The 24,787-nt window shown below is 39.9% G+C and overlaps 1 protein-coding gene across 6 annotated transcripts in view; it reads right to left on the reverse strand.

Annotated features, from left to right (window-relative positions):
* Positions 1–24,787, reverse strand: part of LOC122419339 (CD151 antigen-like) — a 73,729-nt gene that overhangs the window by 8,411 nt on the left and 40,531 nt on the right. Inside the window, exons 1-4 of one of the 6 annotated variants that reach the window (XM_043433788.1) lie at positions 22,154–22,218; positions 21,768–21,841; positions 11,915–12,139; positions 5,269–5,460 (exon numbers count right to left, since the gene is read on the reverse strand). In XM_043433788.1, coding sequence (XP_043289723.1) covers positions 5,269–5,460; positions 11,915–12,034 — 312 coding nt within the window. In that variant the 5' untranslated portion in view covers positions 12,035–12,139; positions 21,768–21,841; positions 22,154–22,218. Of the gene's footprint in view, positions 1–5,268; positions 5,461–11,914; positions 12,140–21,767; positions 22,222–24,787 lie in introns of those variants that run through there. The other 5 variants (XM_043433793.1, XM_043433791.1, XM_043433789.1 and 2 more) reach the window with 5 other exon arrangements.

The raw sequence follows: 24,787 nt of genomic DNA on the forward strand, positions 1-24,787 counted from the left end.
GGGGCGTCGCTGGTGCTTGGGCATGCATAGCGCGCGGCTCGACAACACACCGTACGCGTCATATATTTTTCCATACATCGGAGAAAATAAAGTTGCCGAGAAATGTGTGAGAAATATAACCAGAGGGAATATTAGTCTTAAAAAATGAATGATTTATGTTACGATTAGTCGGGAAGGAACTTTACGAAAAATAAAGATGGTTATGCTCAATGCAGAGGTTCATATTTTTTCTGCTCGGGAAAGAATAAGATTGCAAATATCCCTTGTTATTCCTCAATAAATTTAAATCAGTGTTCGTTCGTCCCGGACCAGTTCTCGGTTAGCGACGCTGTTTCTCAAGGGCGTTTAACTATCATTTAGTAGGAATTAAAGATAATCGCCGTATTCCACGGTGCATGCAGGGGCGGTTGGACCAAAAGGAGGGCTCATGCGATGTGACTGAGCTTTATATCGTTTCTCTCTGTCTCTTCCTCTTACTCGCTAACTCTCAATTAAGGTCGATTTATACTCCTAGGGAGCGCGGTCTAGGGAACAATTTGGAGCATAATGTTGCAAATATGTATATATATATACGGGGTATCCTGTAGTATGTTACCGGACGAGTACGAAAACATGCACATACTTGCGTTTCATTGATTCGCGAATAGTCGTATTGATCTTGGAGCGCGTTGCATCGCCTTCGCGAAGCCTTCAAAATAATATACGCGCGCGTTCTCGACAGTATCGCTATGAAAATTGAATTTCCTTGTATACCAACAAAACTGCCTCAAAGTTTGAAGCTTTCAATGGAAAAATTGGAAAAATTCCATTCCCGTTGTTACTAAATTGTATTTTGAGTTTATTATTGTAATAAAAAAATTGTACACTATTTTCACAGTGTAAGTACGAGGCGAACGACGAATCCGAGTTGGCAAATGTTCGAGTTCGACTCGGATAGTGGCCCGGTATAGTCGGGCGCGGTATTAAATAGTTGCCTGCGGAGGAGGAGAGGAAGGCTTTTCCTACCCGGCTAATCTCAAATCAACCAACATTCGCAGGTATGCTCTGACATCCTCGCAACTTCGTAATCCTTCGTAGAGAAATCTCTGTGGATTGGACAGGTGGCCCCGAAGGCTTTACGGGAATTACTAATTTCAATTCGAACCTCTCGTGTTTCGACGCTCCGATTTACATCTTCGAATCTGACAGATTCTCCGCAGATGAAACTTCACCGGTTGTTGCATAACTGAACTTGTATTTTTTTTCAACTGTTAAAATTATAAATTGCAATCGAATCTTATATTTTTCTCGTTGCGTTGTACGTTTATCCATATTTGATTAGAAGTGCGTGAAAAATTCATTACACAAGCGCAGTTTGGACGAAAGCTCATCGAACAATAATTAATGCGCCCGAAGATCTTTCATAAGCTAAGAGCAGTTCGCGCGTTATTGTTGTATTTGTACCCCTCGTAATTGTCCCTGTAACTGTCCCCCGGTACACGCGCGGAGAGTAGAATAATACTTCGATTTCGCCTTGTCTTCAGAATTCCAAGATTTATCGTTGTGTTAATCGGAACCGAAAATCTTGGGTTAGCCTGTGTCTTGATATGAATTTTCATTGGAATGCCACGCATGCAACGATACATTGGAGCATTCCTAGAAATTGAGATGACGCCAATTTTGACTCACGATCAAACGCGTCTATGGGCGAGTTGTGATTTTCTTTTCCGTTTATTTATTTTCACTTTCAATTCTGTATACGAATAACGAGAAATTTTCGTCACGTACTGTAATAATTTGTTTTTTTTTTTTAACAAAACCCCGTATGCACGAAAAAAATATCAATAAATAATGTGACGGAAGCATGGTCATTTCTCTCGTGACATGCAGGTTCGCTCGCTCGCACGTATAAATGAAAAAATCGATGGGGCGTTATCATGAATAACGGCAGATAGGAGAAAAAAAACGATTGTGAGTCATATTCGTAAGCACTCATAAAAAGAGGGTCTAGATAAAAATCAATGAAAGAAATAAATCCCGTACCATGAAATAGAAAAGAATATTGAAAATGTACGGAATAGCCTGGAAAATTGTTCCTCACCTTGAAGAATTTTATTCATTTTCTATCATGACTCTTACACTGATTGTGAAAAAGGATTTTTAATTTTGAAGGAAGCTAGAGCGAAGGATTGAGTAAATTTATTTCTTAGAGAAGAGACGCGTGATATTACGAGTTTGCGCGGACTTGGTTTTTTATGGGCCAACAAGATTTCGAAGATTTTCTCGGAGCTTTATATATACAGTATCCACCTAGAATCCAGTTTTTATGACAAAGTAATAATACATTTATGGGAAATTCTGAACCAGACTCGTATCTACCATTTTTTTCTGCTTTCCCTTATATGTAGTTTTCTTTTTTTTTATATCGCCGCGCCCTTAACTGCGATATCTGTAGAAAAACTGAATGTTCTTACCGCCGCATTTCGGGACAAAATATTAGCAAATGGAAAATTGGAGTTTCAAAGAGAAAATGCAACTGCAACTCCCAGTCGCAAATTGATAAACTACAATGAGCACAAACATTACTTTTTCTCTGATCCGGAAACTCAAAATACGGTAAAACGAGCAAAAATCCTCATTCATACACCACTTCAAACAAATTGATATAATCATTTCATCTCATAAGCTATTATTAGAATATGAAAACAAAGAATACTGTTTTTTGTAATGGACCGATGATCAGTCATTGATGCTTATTTACCGATCAGTTTTCGATCTTGTGAGTTGTTTATCATACACAGCAGAGCAAGGGATTTCGTTCATTTTCTCGCTGAAGAAAAGGCGAGGATTGGGACCGTGAGAAAGTGAACGCGAGCTTTGAAAGTGTGAAAAAGTCATATCCGCGGCGCACTATATGTTGAGTGTATAAAGAGAAAGCGAGGCTTCGTTGCGTTTATTTTTTATTGATAAATGTACACAATAAAACTGCGAATGAGCCGCATAGGATGTATCGAATATAATACCTTTTTTAACTTCCGACTGCCCTTAGGGCAAAAAGACGAGAGTTATGCGTTTCACTGGGATCAGTGGGAGGGGATATTCCCTTGTCGCTAGTTTTTTCGAAAACGGTGATAATTGACCAATTTTTTTACATAACTTTGTATATATGCCGGACAGTGTTTTTATTTGTAGTATATCAAGATTCATCGCGAACTTTTTTGTTTATTTGACTTTAACGTTACACATCGTTTGAACATATAGCAACACGGCTATGACCATATATTTCGATAATCGACTACTTCACACCGTCGTATATTGCTATTTTCACTTCGAGCTGTTGTTTTCAAGGTAGGGTCCCGCAACTCGACAGCGGCCAAGTGTCTCAACATTGTCAACTCTACATTATATATACGCGAACAATGCGGTGGTGAGTTGCCCAGTGTCGAGTTGACACCTTGCAGGTTTCGCTCAAAAAAACTCCTGACTGAAAAACTCCTTCACTTATAAGAAAATAGTAATAAACATTAAAAAGTTGGAAATAGAATAGATGTCGAGATTTTTTTTCGTCGGGTGATGTCTCCAATCAAATCATTGAATAAGAAGTAAAGACATCTATTTTATTTCAGACTTTTTAAAGTTTATTACTATTTTCTTAAGTGAAGGAGTATTTCAGTCGGGAGTTTTTATGTTTTTTTTAAACATTTTTTCATTTTCAATTTTGCAAAGAAAATGTATCGGATCTTGTTCCAACGTTGTATAACCAGTAATTACCTAACGCGAAGAGACTTTTCATTGTGATGCATTAAAATTGTAATCATGGATTAAAAAAAAAAAAGTGCCCAGAGCCATCGCATTAGGGCTCAATTTAATTAAAACTCACGGAAGCGAATAGGGACGAAGAGCGGAGTGAGTAATCTACGAACAAACGATCCAGTATTTCCGTAATTTATTATATGCTAATTTCGAGCAATGCCGCCATCGACTTTGCTCTGCGTTCAATTAAAATATATGCGGTATATACATGTATATGGCTAGATCCAATGCTACGAAATTCGTAGCGATGTACGATGAATGTCTGAACATTTGTGTATTCGTCACAATTCTCCTTTTCACGCTTCACGATTTTCCAATTCCCAATTTTCTCCCTAAACTTTTTGTCGCTTTCCTCCCGCTCAGGTTTTTCCGACTTCTCTATTCCTTTTTCCGCTTTCTCCGCCTCCCTTTTTTTGTAACTTTTACGTCCCTAAGCAGGACCTCTATTCATCCTATCGCCATTTCCTGCTCTCCAACATTTAGCCACTCGGTTTTTCTCTCTCCCATTGTCATCCACCCTCCTCTCTTACTCCTTGTTCTTATTCAAAGACCGAATTTATCAAGAAGCGCACTGGAACGACCTGCCTCCGCAGCATTGTTATACTCGTGCCCAATCTCTCCGCGCGTTTTCGGTCATCTCCTCACATTCGAGAGATTTTTGCCCGAGAGCAGGCCAATATCTATCTTATTAAACGCGTGCGAGTCAACAATAATTATTCATCAAGCACAAATCGAAGTGCGAATAATCGGCCCGAAAGGTAACTGTGCATGAATCTTCTAAATTCATTTTCTCGATCGTTATCCGTTTGAGAATAATTCACCGTCGAAGAGAATTGCATTTCAATTGCATCACTGCATTTCCTCGATTCCGGCAAACTCGAGAAAAAATTGCACTGTTCCCTTTTCCATTACAGACAATTCCACGCATCTGCACCCTCAAATTTACAACCCTTCGCTTGTCGTCGTCCATGTTACTCCGCGTTTTTTTTCCCGAATTATTGCATGGGAAAAGCGATAAGCTTTTCCTTTTTGCCGATCATTTTTATTAATCTTTCAGTTCCCGCCTCGTACACAACTTCCATCCATGGATAGCTTCCATTCATAAATCATTTCGAAAGTCAATACCAAATTATTGATCAATTTTTATATTTTTCTTTCCGATAGAATCGAATAAAGAGACAGTCATCCATGGCGTTTCGAGTATTGACTTTCTTTTATCCGCATTTTCGACGCGTTCAGATAAAACTTTGACCCAATGAAACGTCTGGCAGTCGCCCGCGAACGAGTCTTTGTTACATCACGAATGTTCATAAAAAAAGTCTCATTCGCGCGTTATTTCAGACTTTGCTGAGTTTCTCGGTTGAGATATTTTTGTAAAATTGAACTTCGATTTCGGGCTTTCGATCTTTTCAAAGATATCCAGCCAAGTTTGGATCGTACGGCCATGCAATGGAAGAAAAAACGACGTATACTTACCACGAGAAGAACGCACCGATTTTCGGAGGAAACTCCTCCGCATCCTAGCCAACTTGCAATTATCGCTAGAGCACCGGCCGCGACGAGGGCATACGCCAGTATCGGATACGTCGAGGTCGACATAAGGGAGATGTAACTGTGCTTCGATATGACCGTCCATATCCCAATTCCTCCCACCACGAGTCCAGAAAGCTGAAAAACATAAATTCAACAGCATGACCTCTGTGGGACTTTATTTTTGGAGCGATCGGTATATCATCGATGAAAGTGGAAAATTGGCCTTCAACTTCATTTCTTCAAATGATGATTATGAAAAACAATTTTTTCCATTGCTGATTCGATATCAGTTTTTAATGTGATTCGATACAAGTTGTTTTCATGAATTGACATTAAATAAAGCAGTGCAAGTTGTATGATGTTTTCTCAATGTTTGTTGAGCCCGCCACTTTCAATATAAAACATTACGAATTTTCGTATAGAATCAATGAAAAAGAAAATATAAAAAGAAAAGATGATTTTGAGCCGAACGGATAAAACTCGGTCAAAAGTTAGAGGTCTTTCACTCCGATCGCTTTTAGAGATTTTAAAGGTGTGATCACTGCATCGGACCCGAGTCTCGAGAAAGGAACGACCGACGACCAAGTGCGGGTGGCTTATAGTTATTTCTGTTTGTTTAAGATTTTTTCATTCTGCTTTTACGTGGGCGAACACCGCGGTCGTTCTTGGACACGTTCGAATTCCAGAAAACCTGTATTGGTCTAACTCCACCCATGCAGAGATACGTCCGGCATTCGGACACTATTTATTTTGACTATTCTAGTGAAGGAACGAGTTTTTAGCTGCCTGTCATTCGATCATATTTCTATGTGGTCCGAAAGAACGAAAAATCGAATTAATCATTCTCTCTATTGGGTTTTTTTTTTTTTTCGAGGAATTACGTACTTGTGGTTGCATGTTTATTTTTTTTTTTAAATCATCGATCTTTATTTTTAAATGATGATTTCGAATCGAAAAAAATTATACAAGTTGTTATAAATGAAATAAAAAATAAAAAGTATATTCATTCATTGGAGGCTTTTTTCGAGAGTTTTTCTTAGTTTTTTGTCGTTCCTATTTTTTTGTCGTTCGACCGCTGAACCAGTTTATACCGAAGAAAACAAATTTGTTCGAAATGTATTACTAAAAACGTACATCGCTCATCAAAATGAAATGAATTTTTATAAATCATTCAAATTTGTTTTTTTTTAAGAAAATTTTCCATAAAGCAATCGCGTACGTCTCCGTAAGTATTGCGTGTATCAAAACTCTTTCGGACCAAACTTTTTTCTTCACAGAATCGTTTTTTTTTGTTTTGAATAAAAAAGACATAAAGTATCGATCTCTCGCGTTGGTAGCACGATCACAGCAGTGGTCCAAGCTGATGAGTACATCTTTCGGGCGCATGCTGAGCGTATCTTACGTATATTGGTCCATCATTGAAACATTAATGCCCCTCATTTAAACATCTCGTTTGATGGGTTGGAAAAGAAGGTAGCGCGCTTTTTTTTATCTCTGAACATAAATTGTGGAGGATACGCCATTAAGGAGACGAAAGAAAATTCTGTATACATGCATCGATCGCGCAGTAATTTTCGTGATAATTACAGATTGGTCAGAATTATGAAATTTACTCCGATTGATGGAAAACAAAGTTATAATCCATGTTTTAAAAATTTTCATACGATTATACGAGAAAACAAAGGTTTTTGTAAAAAAGCAATTGAATTATTTCAATTGATTTGTTCTCCGGAGAATCGATTTACTGTAATAACGGTATTGTGAAGGGGAAATGTGTCCAATTCGGCGAAGCGAAAGGGATATGTCTCCGGCAGGAAAACGTTCTTTCTCGCTCGAAAAATCTTTCTAGATTACATGTACCATTGAGATACGAGTCTTTGCACGATTTTCCATGTCGCTCTGGCTCTTCCCTCGAGCATGAAATGTCTCCGGGGTTAAACTACTTTCGTTCTTCCGGAGGACGACAGAATTATCTTCAGCTCTGCTTTCCATTTTTTTCGCTCTGTCTTGCGGAAGAGCGCGAAAGAGAAGAAAGGGAGAGAGAGAGAGAGAGTCAAAGAAGGAGACGACGACGACGACGACGACGACACGGTTTGTTTATCATTCGCGTTTTGCTACACAAGTAGACAGAAAATATAGATCAATGAAATTTGAATAAGGAAGAACACGGGCAGAGTTGAACATTTAAAGATTGAGATTTATCAATGAGCTCTTCAAACTTTATTTGAATTTGAAAATTGCTCCCCTTTCCATGTTCCCCAAATATTGTAAAAAAATATTTTTAGGACAAAATGAAGACGACGTTGTGGGAGAGCTTGTTTTCGAATGAAGTGAAATATAGTATGCCGCCCGGTATTACGAAGCGTCCGAAAAACTACGTCCGGAATTGGCACACGACGAATAGATCGTGGCCACCGGAATGGCGAGTTCTTTTCTTATTCTGTATTCCGCCTCGATGTCAATCGAGAACCAATAAAATTCGATTGGTAATCCCGTAAGCAAGTGCTTTTCTAATAAAAGAAGAAAAGTGGCCAAGCCATGTCGACGCGTCTTTGGACGTATTTCATTCGACACATTAACCATTACCAATAAATAAATATGGTCGTCTACTTCAATGATACAACACAGACGGTGGGGCGTGGTCTACATTTTCAGAATCGCGGAATACAACTATCCGCCAACAAAATTGATGGACAGCATATTCCGGATACTCGGTACGTACATTTTATCTCGTTATTTTTATTCCACGATTTAAATGCTATCTTCCTGTATACGTGTACTCCGGGTAAACAAAAGATATCGCATTATGCATACCAAACTCCGCATCTGTATGCATCTGTAGAAGAATTGAAATTTTCGAGCAAAATGCATGGAAAAACGTTGCCAAGTCGCCCCGTATAACGAAATACACGATGTGAAATACAAACGCACGCTCATAGATATAAATATTTTTATCAGAATATGCCTAACACTGAAATACCTCAATGTATGTGCGAGCGTGCGTGCGTGTATGTGTATGTAAATTGATGCGGCAAACGGATAATAGATCATTTAAATAAGGACTCGAAGAACAATTACTAATGTTGTTTATTTGACGAAAACAGTTATGTTTCATTTTTTTATGAATTCGATTTTACGTCACTTCCACTTTTCTCTCGATTTTATTCCATCTCTCTCGATCTGTTATCTCCATGGCAACCAAACGTCATTCTACGTTTATAGTGGCGCAAAGATAGATCATATGAAATTAATTCCCCGCGTGTAATACCAAAAAAAATTTCGGTACATTCCACAGATAGTTTGCAACTATGAGAGCAGGCTCCTGCTTTTTCTCGTTTTTTACAAACTCTTTCTGTGAATATGTTGGTCCGAGGACGGTATCGCTCGAGCAATCCGCGACAATCCACGCGTAACTCGATCACCGCGGATTGAACGAGGTTTTTTAGAAGGAAAAATTTCATTAGCGCGGAAGCATTTTGAAGAGTCTGATTTGTTCGATCGCGATAATGGTTCTCGTGGACATTCCGAGTCATGTTGGCGGGTATACGATGTTGCGTCCTGAGGCATTGTAAACCATAGGGTTTGTACATAAAGTTTATGGCAGGCGAAAACGGAGGGTTAAGCGGCGTCGCGTTCCTCGCTCTTGAGCAACGTGTATTGTAATGCGTGCTTTATGCGCGAACGTATAAGTAGTAAACGTACCGATGAAACCTCGGGAACGAGCTACACGCGGAGCTCCTCCCTGTATTTCGATGCCATATAGCAAACTAGTGGTTTCGCGGCGATTCGTCGTAAGAATTGACACTGATCGAATCTCCCACTCTGTCGCGGAGTGAGAATTTCGCTTCTATTCTGTATAACATTGCATTAAAATATACAGGGTGTTCCGGATGCGAGGATTGCCTGATGAAAAAATCGTTAATGCGACGAGCGCGGGTAGCTTGATTTTCAAAACTTTTCAAATGGTTAAGCAAAATATTTCAATGCGAACTTAATGTTTTCGGAAATGAAGCTTCGCTATTAGTATTCGGTTGCATGCGAGAGACAAAAACGTGCTTGCTCCAAGCACGTGGATCAGAGATAGACGGACGTGTGAGATGAAAATCGGGAATAAGTATGCGATTCGTTGCGGTTGCGGCGGGCGCGCGTAAATTCGTGCCAACTACATAGCAGCGTTACGTGAGCGTTCGTTTGCTCACCACTCGTCCTTTTTTGTCGTTGTTTGCCCCTGAACCGCGTTGGATCGGAAGCCGTGAGAAGAGAATGCGCGCGATTAATGAACGACGCTAAGAGAATCAAGTGCTATACATACAGACGGTGCTGCAATTGCAATAAGTACCAACATTTTGGTAGACGCGATTGTACACAATGTTTTGACGAAGAAAAAGGTTTTCGATGGGTTTCGAAGCACGACGAGCGGTGTCGGCGGTTTGCTTCGAGTCTCTCCCGACGAGAATTTTCCTAAGGGAAAATGGCTTGTCAAATAAACATTCTGCACGAACCTTGAATTCAAGGAACCTGCTTCATTACTTCGTTTGTATTTTTTCTCATATTCCTCTGTATATTGAGACTTGAACGCGTCAACGATGCAATAAACCGCTCCAACCGTGAATTCGGACACCCTTTACGTGTGAGAATATATTAAAACACTTTTATGTTAGTCAAACGCGACACAAAAAAGAGACAAGAGGAGGGCTCGAGAAGACCGCAAGGGCCTTTTTGCGAGCGTGCAAGAGCGCGGAAGATTCGCCGCGAGGGACACGAAAGAACAATAAACGCTTTCTTCTCTTGAGCAAATTCACGTGGGAAAAACAAACGTCTCGAACTTCCTGCGACGCGTGTAAGTGATTTTTTTTTTGTAATCCACCATACAACAGGGATCACTGACAGAGTGTGAGCATAGTCTTTGCTCGTACAATATTTTTTTAACCACATTCATAGAGATGAATTACTCTGCATGCAAAATTGTTGGAATTTGAGTAGAATCGCGGTTCGAAAGTAATATACACTTGACCTCTTTGATTATTAAATTTTAAATCAATAAATGCGGGAGTAATTAGTATAGAGTATACAGGCATTATGGTAAATCGAATAATTTTATGTCGTTACAAAACCATTGCCGATAAATAACGAATTCGCTCGTCCTCGCGCAGCTGCTGATAGTGTTAACGCGCGCAAAGTTTAGTCGTTATATATGTAAACTTTTGCCATAATGAAAGTATCATTATCCGGAAATATTGCATCTCTAATAAGAGGTACAAAATATTCATGTCGAAAGCAGGTCGTTTGAGAGTAGCGAGTTTCGTCGGTTAATATATACGATTTCGATAACAAAATTTTCCGAATTGAAGGATGGAATTCCTTTCTTTTATAAAATCAGGAGAATATTTAACGAGAAAATTGTAACAAAAGTGCAATTTCCATGCTGGATAATATTAAGTTCGGAGGAAGTATATTTCCCTGAGAAACTCGTTCGCGCGGAAGAATTATTTGCAAGAATTGATCCAATAGATCGATTCGTTCGATACTCGTCTCTCTCTCTCTTCTCCTCTGGAATCCCGAATGTGGCATTGCTAATGCATAGACATGTTCCGCGTCGCTCTCTCGCTCGTTGCACTACTCCGACTTCCATTATCGTATATATACTCCCTCCCTTTTCTCATGTTAACCGCCCTCTTGCGATGAATTGCGGCAAGCATTGTTCGAGACTCACGCGATCCTCGACACATGCCACGCTAACCGTGTAAAGGGTGTCCAAGCGATCAACCTCAAAATTTATAAGCTTTGCATGTACAAAGTTAATGTATGCGGAGTAATATCTTTGAGAGAGAACTTTTCTGTCTGTCTATGTTTATGCTCTCTCTCTCTGTCTTCGCCTTTGCCGCTTTCTCATTCTCCGCGAAATCGATGAGTTATTTAATCATTAATCGATCACTCACGGTGGAGGGTGGGATTTGGAGGCGCGTACCACATATATCTCTTGTAATATACCGGAGGAATTTGAGAGTCGAGTGCCTTTATAATTTTCAGGGTCCACTTGGTACCGCGTCGTTGCGAATCTATTCGATTCGATCAACGATTCATTAGCCGTACGGTTACGAAAAATCAAGTGTGCGATTTTTTCAATAGTTTATCGCCATGCATAATGAGTTTGGAGACACCTCGTAGAAGTTGGCTCTTGCGCGAGAGCTATAGATATCGCGTATGTATTACTATAACTGTTGCTGGTTATAACGCAACTTCATTGTTGTACGCTACCAACTATGTTATTGAACTCAAGTCACGTGGTCGGATGAACGATCTTGTCGAGTGAAAACCGTTTGCCCCTATACCTCTCCTCGGCTCGATCCTTCCACCCTTCGCGAGAGACACCCATATTCGTGAATATGAATGCCAAGGATCGGATGAGGTCATCCGATAAGAAAGGGAATTTTGGGAAATGCCGGAAATGTTGAAAATATTATTGGATTTTGTATAAGGCGAATATGTAGGACGTGAGAGGGCCGGTTTTCTTCGGAAAATGTGAAACAAGCAATTTTTTTAAATATCCCATCACTCTTTCATCATGTGCACCGTGAAAAATACTTACGAATAAAACAACGTTGTATATATGAAGCACGTATTTAAGGAAGTTGACGGAACAACAACCATCGTCTCTCGTTCTGATTCTTGTTGAAGTTCCGGGCAATCTTTCCGAACCTTTAGCCATTTTTATTTTAGTCCAAAAATAAGAAAAACGTTCGTTTCCGGCTGAGTTGGGGTAGATCTGTATTTCCTCCCTCGGACTTGTCGCGCGGTCACCTTGTCATAGCTTCTGGAATGAGAAATACACAATTATGAACGCGTACGTACGACACGCACTTTGAAAGCGACGTATATAATTAGGACAGGATTATATATATAGGGTGGCCGAACTGATAGACGCTAACGGGGCCATGAAATTCCGCGCATTTTCCTCCGTGGGCTACGGATGCGGGTTTGCATTTGATAGTTATATTTTTCATTTGTAATTAATGAAAAATTCATCAACGTCAAAATTCAAGGGCGATTTCGTACAGCTTCGCAGAATTGGAATGTCCCACTTTTGAGACACGACGTAGAATTTTGAATTTCATACACGGAGGGTGAGTGACGCGGAGGCCAAGTTCGTGAATGGCATAAACTCTCTGGAGAAGCGAGGGAGTCGAATTTCCGGTCTACCGGGGCAAGTACGGACGTCAGAGTTCACCGGTTGACGGAAATTGATCAACATCTGACTCTTTCTCGTTTTTTTTCTCATTCCAATTTATATTTTATTTTTTTTCTATATAACTCATCTCAGTAGAGAAAAGTTCAATTATTCGGAAGATAAAATTAAATATTAAACGACTCGGGTCTGGGTTGCAGCGGAATAGCTTTTTGCTGCGTAATACGTTCCACGGATAGAATTAACGTTTGTTTAATCATCAGCGGGAGTACATTACATACATTCGCGTGTGCATATATACATATATAGGTATGTATGTATTTACTCGTGGTCTCCACTACTTCAGAAATCACGACGCGATTCACCGAGCAGAGCAGCACGCGCATTCACTTCGGCGAGCACTCTCGCGGGTACCGGCCAAATTGTATTTACGATCCTTTTCCCCCGAGATACGACTATATTCTAACTTACACATTGTACGTATATTTCATGTGCACACAGGCTATTCTTAGTTGCACGAAACAATGCTTGACCCCTCCGAACTTTTTTTATATTTTACCCGAAATTTCCATATTCTTTGACTGGTTCGAAAAAAGTGTTTTATCGCATCAACGGTTCCCACACAGCCGATACTATTTTTCTCCGATACTATATTTATCGTGCAAATATTCAGGTCATTATTGCTCATTCCAACATCCATTCGACGATGGGAATGCGACAATAATGTTTGTTATTTTCGTTGTGTTTTTTAAATATGGATTTTAATTTTTGGCTAACTGAGCAATCGTTTTACCGCGCAGCTGATCCCATGAGGGAAATTGGTCGATCGTTGGTAACGGAGGAGGCGTGAACCGTCGATTTTCATTCAGAGAGAGAGAGAGAGAGAGAGAGAGAGAGAGAGAGAGTGCTATCTGGTTAGATTGACGTTTTGCGTGCTCGTCCGGAGACCCGACATGGAGCTCTCCGTAGACGCGTATGAATTGATCGTCGTTTCATGAACTCACATCACTTCAGCTTCAATAATTTTGACGGATGTTTATATACCAACGGACGCGTTCACTTGTTCACAACCACTCGCGTCTATACCAGTCTTGATAAGCTATCTCCTCTCCGAAATATCGCATATTTTAAATATTATTGGTGCAAATGCTATTTCATCTGAGATCAAGATTCATCTGGTCTATTCGTATAATGTATGAAAAAGTAAATTATATGGGAATAAAAGAAAACCCGTTGTGCTTTCACTGAGAGATACATCGTCATCAGAACCATTACCGGTAAGATAACACGAGTACACAACCGCTGTGTATAGCCGTGGTCAGTCAATATTTTCATGAACAGGAGGTCTTCCTTTTCTACTTTTTCATCACTCGGATATACACACACGCGTGTGTCTATTTTCTGCATCGAAGATGGCGTCCTAGGATATGTCGATATTGACGTTCGTTGATGAGCAAAACTGTTGAGCTTCAGAAATGCGGGGAACGTCAATCAATGTAAATTTCGTCAGTTAGGCCTTCTTAATAACTAGGCAGAGACGAGATTTAACCAGAATATTTCGGAGCGTTGGATCATCGGTTAGGCCAGGGTTGCAAATTTTGTAATGGAAATGTAATGCAATCTTCATTACGTTTTTACCGAGTGATACGAAATTTTCCATTACTCGTTATCTTGTAATGGGTGATGAAAAAATTCCATCACTCATTACAATTCCTCCATTACATTAGGCTTAATTTTTTTTTAATTCCAATGACCCAATGGCAGTAACCTGTGTTTGTTTGTCGTATTCATGAAGGTGAGGCCATGTGTACCCTGGGTCGAACTGACCATAAGGTGGAAACCAGGTGTTTCTATCGTGACTACGTGTTCGTCACCATCCAGCAGACCTGGGAGTGTTTAGGCTGGGTTCAACTGACCTGAGTTGAACACTACTACGTATGTCAGAACGCGATATTGGAATCTAACTTTTCAAACACGTACTTGCTATCAATGGGCCAGATTGACCCACCGTGAATACCGGAGCGCCTGTTGTATCGAAAGAAACACCTGATTTCTACACTTGGGTCAAGTTGCCCAGAGCCAACATCGTTAAACGGAAAATACCCAGTTACTAACATTAAGTGAATTTGAGCCAGCGTACACCCCTCCACATCTCCATTATACGAAATACACGTGGTTATAACAATTGGAGTCAGGTTGCTCAGGGTCGACGTCGTTGAACGGAAAATACCCAGTTACTAACATTGAGTGAGTTTGAACCAGCGTACCCACCGCCACATCTCCAGTATACGAAAAACACGCGGTTATAACAATCGGGTCAGTTTGATTCGGAATGAACACCGCTTTTACTACGAAAAAGCAAAAAACACGTAGTTACAAACCAATACAAACAAACCCCAACAAACCCAGAAAACGACGATTTCAACACCCTGCCTCGCTGGCACGAGCTATGGGCTCGGGGATCACGGAAAGCAGAAGCCATATAATTTTTTTTGTTTTTTTTCGGCCATACTTGGGTTTGTTTAGCCTTATTGGGGTTTATTTTGGGTCAGTTTGAGCTTAACCCAAACAAACCCAGAAAAACCACGATTTCAACATCCTGCCCCGCTGGCATTAGCTATGGGCTCGTGGATCACGTGAAACAGAAGCCTTATAATTTTTTTTTGTTTTGGCCATACTTGGGTTTGTTTGGCCTTGTTGGGGTTTGTTTAGGCTCTATCACTTGTTCAGTCGGTAAAAATCCTGTTGCACGTTTTATTCTGAGTAGCTTGATATTTGAAAGAAAATATGAGTTACACGCCATTCTCACTTTATCACAGAACAGGTGTAACTTTTATTTTTCTCAAAAAATCAAGGGTGTCCGAGTAAACCGTGCAACCATTTTGCAGTTTTTTCTCTCGCACACGCGCAAGTGATAGATCACCTTAACCCAAACAAACCCAAACTAACCACCATGGCTTAGCCAGATCAAATCCCAGTAATTCCAAATGAACCCAAGGATTCTCAAAAAAATCTTAACTTGGGTTCGTGTGGCTTACCCCAAACAAACCTCAACTTACCCCAAACAAACCCTAACAATTCCAAACGAACCCAAGCATTTCCAAAAAATTTTAAATCTTGGGTTTGTGTGGCTCTTCCCAACATTTCCAAAGGAACTCAAACAAACCCCAACAAGCTCAAACTAACCCTATCAAGCCCAAACCAACCCTAACAACCCCAAACAAACCTAAGCGTTTCCAAAAAGTCTCAAATAAGCCCAAATAAGCCTAATCAAGCCCAAACAAGTCCAAAAAGTCTAAACAAACTCAATAAACCCGAACCGAAATAAGTTCCTACAAGTCCTATCAAACCATGGTGACAAATGGGTGTATGCCTTGATTTTTACAGATTCATAAGTAGTTTTTTCAATTATGAAAAATTAGCAAACAACGAACTTAGTCTTGAATATATTGTCCACCGTGCTCTATGACCTTGCGCCATCTATCAGGTAGCGTACGCGCGGATGCTGTCGCGAAAGAAACTTTTGCAGGCTTCGAGGCGATAAAATCATCGACGAATTTACGCACATCATCCAGCGTTTTGAACTGTTTATCCACTAGGCCTTGCTGCATTGACCGGAACAAATGAAAATCAGATGATGCCAAGTCTGGTGAATATGGCGCGTGCGGGAGAACTTCTTATTCCAAATCCAAAAGGGTTTTTTGAGCCGCACGAGCAACGTGAAGTCGAGCGTTGTCATGCAACAGTACGACTTGCCGGCTTCCTTGCCCAGTAAATGGCCTTTTCTGATCCAGTACTTCGCTCAATTTGTTCAACTGTCGACTGTAGCGTTCCGCTGTCACCGTCTGACCAGTTTCCAAAAGTTCATAAGAAAGCAACACCCTTCATGTCCCACCAGATATACAGAAGAACTTTCTTTAAGTGGCTGTTCGGTTTCGGCGTCGATGTTGAGGGTTGCCCGGGATCTACCTACGAATTTTTACGTTTGGGATTCTCGTAAAAGATGTGCTTCTCATCACCCGTCACAATTTTCCACAAGAAGTCCTTTTTTGTTGCCGGGCAAGTAGTGAAAGACACGTGTTCATACGTTGACCTAGGTTATGTTCGGTCAACACATGTGGGACTCATCTTCCAAGTTTATGAATTTTTCCTATTTAGTGCCAACGGTTGAAAATAGCTGTTTGGGTGACTCCTAATTGAGCTGCAAGCTCTTTTTGTGTTTCATCTAGTGACTTCAAACTTTCGAGGCTGTCCAGGGCGCGGCTGGTCACTAAAATCGAAATTACCACTTCTAAAGCGTTTGTACCAATAAGTATATGTTTCATAAGATACAATGTCGTTGCCAAGAACACTACAAATTGATTCCCGTGCTTGAGAAGCATTTTTTCCTTGTTGGAATTCGTATAAAATACGGTAACGAATGTACTGTTTATCAGTCTCCATCGTAAACTTTACGATTCTGAGAGGTTATGTAACTTGTATAGCCTTATCGTTTGGTGTTCTAAACTCTTGTGTCCGATCCTTACAAAATCACAAAAGACCGCGAAATTGTTTTTGAAGTAAAACTTCTATAGGCGCGCTGGGCTTGGGGGGTAAACTGGTGAAAATCTTGTTACGGAAGTGTGTAACGGAAGTGCTACGAAAAGTGTGAATGCGCATGCGCATGTACATTTTCGTTCTCTCTCACGCTCATTGCCATGGGCTCGTGTGATTGGGCGAGGCGAACCATAATTGAGAGAGAGATATACGTTGGTAGAGATAGAAACTAGATTAGAAACTAGACTATCTCTACCAACTCTACTACGTTGGTAGAGATAGACTTGGAAGCATTGTAGGGGTAAGAGAGAGAGAGAGAGAGAGAGAGAGAGAGAGAAAGAGTGATGCGCACGCACATTTTCTTTCTCTTTTTCTTTCACTTTTTTAAAATATAGTCTTAAGCGCTAAGAAAAAATCTGTAAAAATTAAGTCATACACCTAATAGAATTAATCTGTACATTGAAGTAGAGTGAAGCCTTCAATTTTCTACCTGAAGGTTATTTTTTAGAAAAAAAAGCAATTTTTACACACCCTAATAAATATATACCAAGAATAATCAGATAGTTTTTTTCAGATTGGTTTAAGGAGCTAATAAGTTATGAAGTTAGAATGCTTATCGCTACGTTATGAAGAATTTATCATTTCCAAATACTATAGAGAGATCTATCATGATTGTCCAGACTATTTGTTCGTAACATTATTAAATGACAAAATCGTAACGGAAATGATTCTATTAGAATTTTGTTGATAAACTTGCGAGCTGACGATGAGGGCAGCTGGTACATATAGAAAGATTGATACGTTTCAAAGATTTCTGTCCAGTACGAGCGGTTCCGTGCGAAAAGTAATCAACGAAAAATACGAACCCATATAGCAGTCAAGGAAATGTCGGGCTGCGACAATCGGGATTCAGCCCGATGGAGGGTTGACGCGCTTATATACTTGCTACACTCAGACAGTTTTAATGATGGAAAGATTGACTGGAGAGATGACACAATGTCGAGTTGCCCGATGTAGAATTGACAGAGCAAAGTCCGTTGCAGTTTTACTCTACGCACCGCAATCTCATTTCTCGGTCAATTTTGTTCTGCATCCATTCCCGTAGCAGATTCAGTCGAATCAACATTTCACCGACCCTACTTTTTCATTTTTCATCTTTCGTTATACACGTTCACCTTTTTTCGTCGGTTTAATTTTCCAGCTATTCTGTTTAATTTCTCATTCGTTTATGTTCCCATTGAATTTTTTTTGTCTACTTATCGTCATCGTTCTATTTGCAAGTCATATGAATATCTTATTCGAAAAATTGAAAAAGAAAGATGCTGAATATAAAAATAAAATCAAGGCACTCGTGAAAAAGAAGAATTTCAATCTCATAGTTCGGCTGAATAAAAGTACCTTCGTATTCGGAAAAATCTGGAGAAATTTATGAATAGTTGGGCCGCTGTATAATTTCTATGGAAAATTAGTGTTTATAGTTCTCATAGAGATGTCTGATATTTTTCTGAGACACGTCGAATTACCCGATATATGAAAGTTTTCGTGAAATAAAATTTTTCACGGAGTAATGGGGTATAATTCATGGAGTATGGGTGTAAAGGAGGCTTGAAGAGCACGTAAAAGAATATAAACGAAAGCTGAGGAGCTCCAACCAAAGAGAGAGAGTTGAGCTCCGGGAACTTTCCAAGAGTCAAAGAGCTTAAAGAGGGAATAAGTATATGAGGTGGAAATTCTCTCCAGTGAAAAGCTCCTCTATCGTATCGCTCATTCCATCTGATGGATATTTACTGAGATAGCAAAGGACAAAAATGTCCGAGCTCTTAAACATATTTCTTCGCGCGTCATATATAGGTATTCCTCTCAATGTATCAAACGTATTTTTCCATAATTGTAAAATATCGAATTATCACTTTACTATGAGTTGTAATACTCTGCAAATAACTATAAATGAAACACTTTTTTCGTCTATTTCACAACAAATGCTTCAGTAAGGTAAGAAAAATTGAAGTAAAATTTTTGTTCTCCAATGGTTTCTTTGCGTTTTTTTTTGGGTATTGATGTTTGAGTAATGCTGGACTGGAAAGGGATTGTGCCTACTTTCCGACATTTTCACCGACCAGGGGATTTTCTTTTCTCCACCAGCCGTCATTTTCTCATGAAAATGGGAGAGAGAGGGAAGCAGAGATGTTGTATAGGCAATGTGCAGAAGCACCACGTGTTGGCTCAGAACCATATCAGGACACATAAGATTCTCCCATCTCCGGCTGCGCATAATTTTTTTCCACTTCTCCTACTTCTCGTATGCTTTTTCAGCTTTTTGCGAGAATGCCAAAAACTCGCGAGATTTATCTCCGCGTACATACATTTACAAATTTTGTACGTGGACATAAATATTATCATGTTAAACTTTCTTTTGCATACACGAGAGTAACAATACGTTATTCCCATTCGATGAACAATCATCGAATAAATTCATTTTTCAACGTGAAAAAAAATTTAATTCACAAATATAACGGGTTTTGAGGATTAGAATTTAAGCATTCAACATTTACCAAGTTCTTTAATTATCACAATCATTCGTTCGATTGCTTATATACTCGTGTTGATGCAATAATGCCAATACAGTTGAGATAAACATTGTCTTAAAACAATGTTATCGAGAAGGCAACGAAAAACGTAAAACTTTATTCAATTCTCTTAACAAGTGATATCTTCATAAATTTCCAGATTGAGTTAAGCTTGATGAATATTTATTCAGATTAGAGGAAAATTATCATCGTTGCCCGACTTTTCTGAAGGTTGATAAATCGCCTTTTTCTGCTGTTTTTTTTGCCAATAAATAATCATCTCGTTCTGTTTTATACGAGAAAATATGGAGTCTCGAACTCTTATTTTTTCCGGTTCGTTCTTTTTCTTTTTTATGTTTTTTTTTTAAATATCAGTGACTAAGTGCATATATATATATATACATTGAAATGGGATCGTAGTGCACTCGTACACGTTCTCCACGGCCAGGACGATAATGCCACGTGATAAATCATTCCGGAGCACATAAATTTCATCTCCGTTTATAACCCCTTTGCGGCACCCTCCTTTTTGTCGTTTTCTCAGTCTACTCATTTTTGTACTCAATCTGATTTCCTTTCTCACAATATATTATCCCTCCTTGTTATTTTTTGTAATCAAGCTAATACATATATATCTATTTACAGATATTTAAATTCTTTTCCTGCATGCTTTATTTTGCAGAGTTTGAACCGATCGTCATTTTCATGTACTTCCATCATTGTACGCTCCTCTATTCTCTCATTCGTCGTTTTAAATCGGAGCGAAATTCTCAAACTCGTTTTATACGGTTTCAGGCAGGACTTTTCTCTTCAAAAAAATCGTATACTCTCAGAAGAGAATATCCGCCCCCTGGGGCTTCGATAATTCGAGATTGTCAGCTCTCGTCGTCGCCGATTCGATGAAACGAACGAAAGAGATAGAAAAGAAAAGAGTGAAGCAGTGGGAGAAGGGAATGGAGGCCGGACAGAAGAGACGGTGGGACAAACAATTGAGTTATAATTGCAAAAAAAGTGCAAACTCGACTCTCGAATGGACTTGACAAAAATTCAATATATTTAATACGAATGAAATCAACTTTATATCGAGTGAAACCGTGTTTAGAAAATTCTTTCCTATAAAGAATTTATAGATCACTCGAGGGGATTTGCAAAAATGATGTGTGACACATTGGGGGTGATGAAAAGAGATACGAGCTTTCTTTCGTTTTTTCCCAATGAAAATATAAAAGAAGAAAAATGATAGGCATAATGAGAAATGAAAAGAGAGATGGGAGAGTCGAAAAAAATGCTTAAGGAGAAACGAGCTGTGAGTCTGGGAGTGAAGGGTGTGACCTGTCTTGTCGGAAGAGGAGGGCGTGGGCGAGCGTGGCTGCGAGATGCTGCGAGCTGCGAGAGAGGAGCTCCTCTCTTTCTCGCTCTACCTGCTTGCGTGCCCGAGCGACAACACATACGCTCCTCGCTCGAATGTTGTGCACCATCAACACTGGAGGAGGCGGCTTTGCCAATGAATAAAAATAATTATTCGACGATCCTTTATTCAGCTCTATTCACCATTTTTCATACAATACAAGCACACAATCACACTTATTACCATTCGAGCGAGGTCGGGCCAATTTCTACCGGTGTTTATATGCTTATATGCGCCTATGTATACGCGTACGTATGATAACTGATAAAAATTGGCGCGAACAACGAACTCGAATAGGAATTACAGAATTACAGAATTACAAAATGTGGGAGACATCCATGGGATGGCAATTGAGGCGAAAGTTTTGCACAATAACGTGAAGGTAGAAATTGGCGGGAATCTTTTGAGATGCGACTTGTACAAACGAAGTAATAAGTTTTTATATATCCGAATCAATTACACGTACATCATTGACGTTTATCTATCCTCCTTTTAATATTATTTACAGAGGACAAATTGTGCATTAAAACTAAGATTTCTGAAAACCGTACGAATAGGAATATTGAAGTGGGTGTAAGTCAATAGATGGGAAAAAATCGGCAGGAAGTCAGTCCCAAATAACAAAAAGCACGTGCTCAAATAGGACAACGCGTTGTTCGTAATAAAACTCCTCGAAATTTTCATAAATTCTAGACACATTGAAATTACAAAATAATCAAGTTAATTAATGACATCATGTATTCACCTCGATCAGAATCCTCGCCGGGTTAAAATTCCTTTTGCACCATATTTGCATGAGAAAAATAACGATTGGGGGGCCTGTTGAATATAAAAAGAAAGAGACACTTAATTTTTTCACAGGTTCGCATACGACACTTTGGAAAAAAAACTTTGAGCTACGCGAATGCGTATACACTCGCGGTGTATTATATACGAATATGTGAAATTTTATTTTCCAACATTCTTTCACTTCAATAAACGATTGAGGAAAATGAAAAAGAGAGAGGGTAAAGCGCGGAGTGGGGGTGAGAGAGCCGAGCGAGAGGGAGAACGGGGCGCACGACCCGCGAACGAGGGAGGGGTATCGAGGAAGTGAAAAAATATATTGAGAGGGACGCGTGTAGAACGTACGCGTCTCGTCCTCGTCGACCAGACTCTGTGCCGGTTAGGCCACGACTGATCCCTCGTCTCCCACAATCCGTTAATACGATCTGTTGAACGTTAACTCTCGGAGCTACGCGGTCATTTCAGATCACACAGGTGCCTGTGAGCGTGTTGTGCATGCGTGTACTCGTGTGTGTGCGTGTTTTAAGTACACGTTTGTATGCGATACTCTATGCAAAGCTTCTCTCTTTTTTTTTTTTTTTTTTTTCAGGTTTTTCGGTGAGCCCAATTAGTTTCGATATTCATATTATGAGCCGAGGGTATGAAAACGATGGAATTTGATTACAGCGATAATATGAATGTATCAGCATAACTGGAATAAATGAAATATAATTCTTTGGCGTGAATAAAAGAGAGTTCGAAGAAGTAAATCGAAAATTAATCTTATCTATATACGATGGAACGACTTATGGAGAAATCTATGCACAAGTCTGCCTATGCGTGTATGTGAGAATGACGGAATCGTGACTGTGTACGTTAGAGACGAACCCGGAGACGTTTGAACCAAGAATCGAGAGAGTCTGCAAACAGAGAACTCTCGTGTATAACGATTTTTTCGTTTCCGAGCTCGAAAGGCCCCAGATCGTTTGGACGAGATAACTCAACGCGATCAAACGTTCTCGCTCGGTTATTCGAACACACGACGAGACATCGTTTTCCCGATTCTTTTACCATGCTCCTTCTTCTCCCCCGCCCCCTCTCTGTCTCGCTTTCGTGTCAATTTGCCATTTGATCGGACAGGTATTCGCGATTGAATTCTCGTCACGCATATATAATATGCCCGGAAAAACAAACCACGTTCAAGCTAGGATTTACACGTTTTTGATACGGTGGGTTAAAAGCACACTTGATTAACCTGCTCTTACGAATGAAACTGTGATGGAAAAACTTTCCGAAAAATGTTTCGTATAGAAATAGAAAAAAATAGAATGGAATCAATTTTGAGAGAGGATTTACTTTTCATTTGACGGATAATAGACGGCGGATGGCTGCTGAAATTGTTGATTAATTATGTTATTAACACCTTGATTGATTGTTCCATCTTTCAGAGAGTCACTGAACCTTCGTCGGATAAAGACGAGAGTTTCGTGAGGATGAATACGGTGCGTTCTGTGGTACGTTTACAGCGTAACCGAAAGGTAGCGGCCGAGGGGGCCGAGATAATTAGGATAAACACATAGATAAAGCACCGTCCCGTGAAGAGTGTTTTTCTGTTTGATGTACTGTTATCGATATGTATATTCATCCGAGTAAGGACCAACAACCCATCATCGCGCTCTACGTTTGTATATTGAAATATTGTGTTGGACGTGTTTTCATTTTATTCGGGAAAAAATCATTGATTATTTTAACGAAGTTGACGCGTAGTTTTGTTGCGACTGGACGAAATAATTCGGTTGACTACGTTTAAAAAATATCAAAATATTTCAAGGCTATTCGATTAACAAAGAATCGCGCTGTACGTCGTAACAATGTCGATGAAACGGATGAAAAATCGGAAAAAACTGGTTAACACGGGTTTCGAGTTCCGAGACACCCGGTGCATGGACGAAAGCAATCTAATCGGACAGCGTAATATCCTCGTTCGGACGTATCACTAGAATTACTCGATCTCGCGGTACAAATAAATTTTCCCTAACAGGTAAAACTCATCGAACATCAGTTTTTCTTGAGCGAGCACGCGTGTCTCCGTTCGCACGCTTAACGCAATGATACAGCTCCGCGGAATATATGAATGGAAAAATGTCGTTGCGGAGACCGCAAGATAATCTTACGCCTTTACGCTACTCATCTCCTCCGCATATTATTATATATATATATACTTAACACGAGTCTTTATTAAACTCGGAGCCATTTCTGTCGAGTTTTCTTCCGGTCGTTATTCACTCGGATATCCACTTTGCTATCGTCCGGCGATCCAGAAAAAGAGAGGAAGAGGAGAAAAATTCATTTCCGTATCGTCTTGGCAAGTTGAGAGAACGAGAGTGCAACGACAAACTCGAGAATTATCGTATTCCTTGCGTGGCCAGAAAACTTTTCCTACCATCATTCACCCATACTATATGTTAATATACACGTATACCTATCTAGGCAAATTTATATAGCGGAGTAGAGAAACGTATTCATGCGTATGCATGTTTCAGTAGAAAAAGTCTCGTTCCGCCCAGACGTCGTTTCACGAGACGCGCGAGGTCGGACGAGGTCGACCTGCGGACGCTGAATTATGGACCACCAGAAATAAGTCGGCGTATCTATATCTATATCTGTATATAACATACCTAGTTGCTAGGTAAGAAGCAAAGGACAGGAAAATAGGAAAAGACGGGAGGAAGAGAGAGATAGCGGCGGGGGGCGAGGAGTATCCATTATCGAGAAGATCCTCTCGACGGCGGAGCACATCGCTCTTATGTGGGATAGATCATGGACGATATCGCGCGCGTCTTATATGCGAATACATACATACGGCGCCGTCGCAACAACGTCGTCTCGTAAATATAATCTCCTTTTTTTTCTCTCTTCTTATTTGGTTCACAGTCCTGCGTGCTGGATATTATTATGTAATCCTTCGCCCCTCGCCGTGGCTTTAACCCCTTTTGACGA

This window comes from Venturia canescens, chromosome 1 (genome assembly GCF_019457755.1).
Source record: "Venturia canescens isolate UGA chromosome 1, ASM1945775v1, whole genome shotgun sequence".
Taxonomy (NCBI): domain Eukaryota; kingdom Metazoa; phylum Arthropoda; class Insecta; order Hymenoptera; family Ichneumonidae; genus Venturia; species Venturia canescens.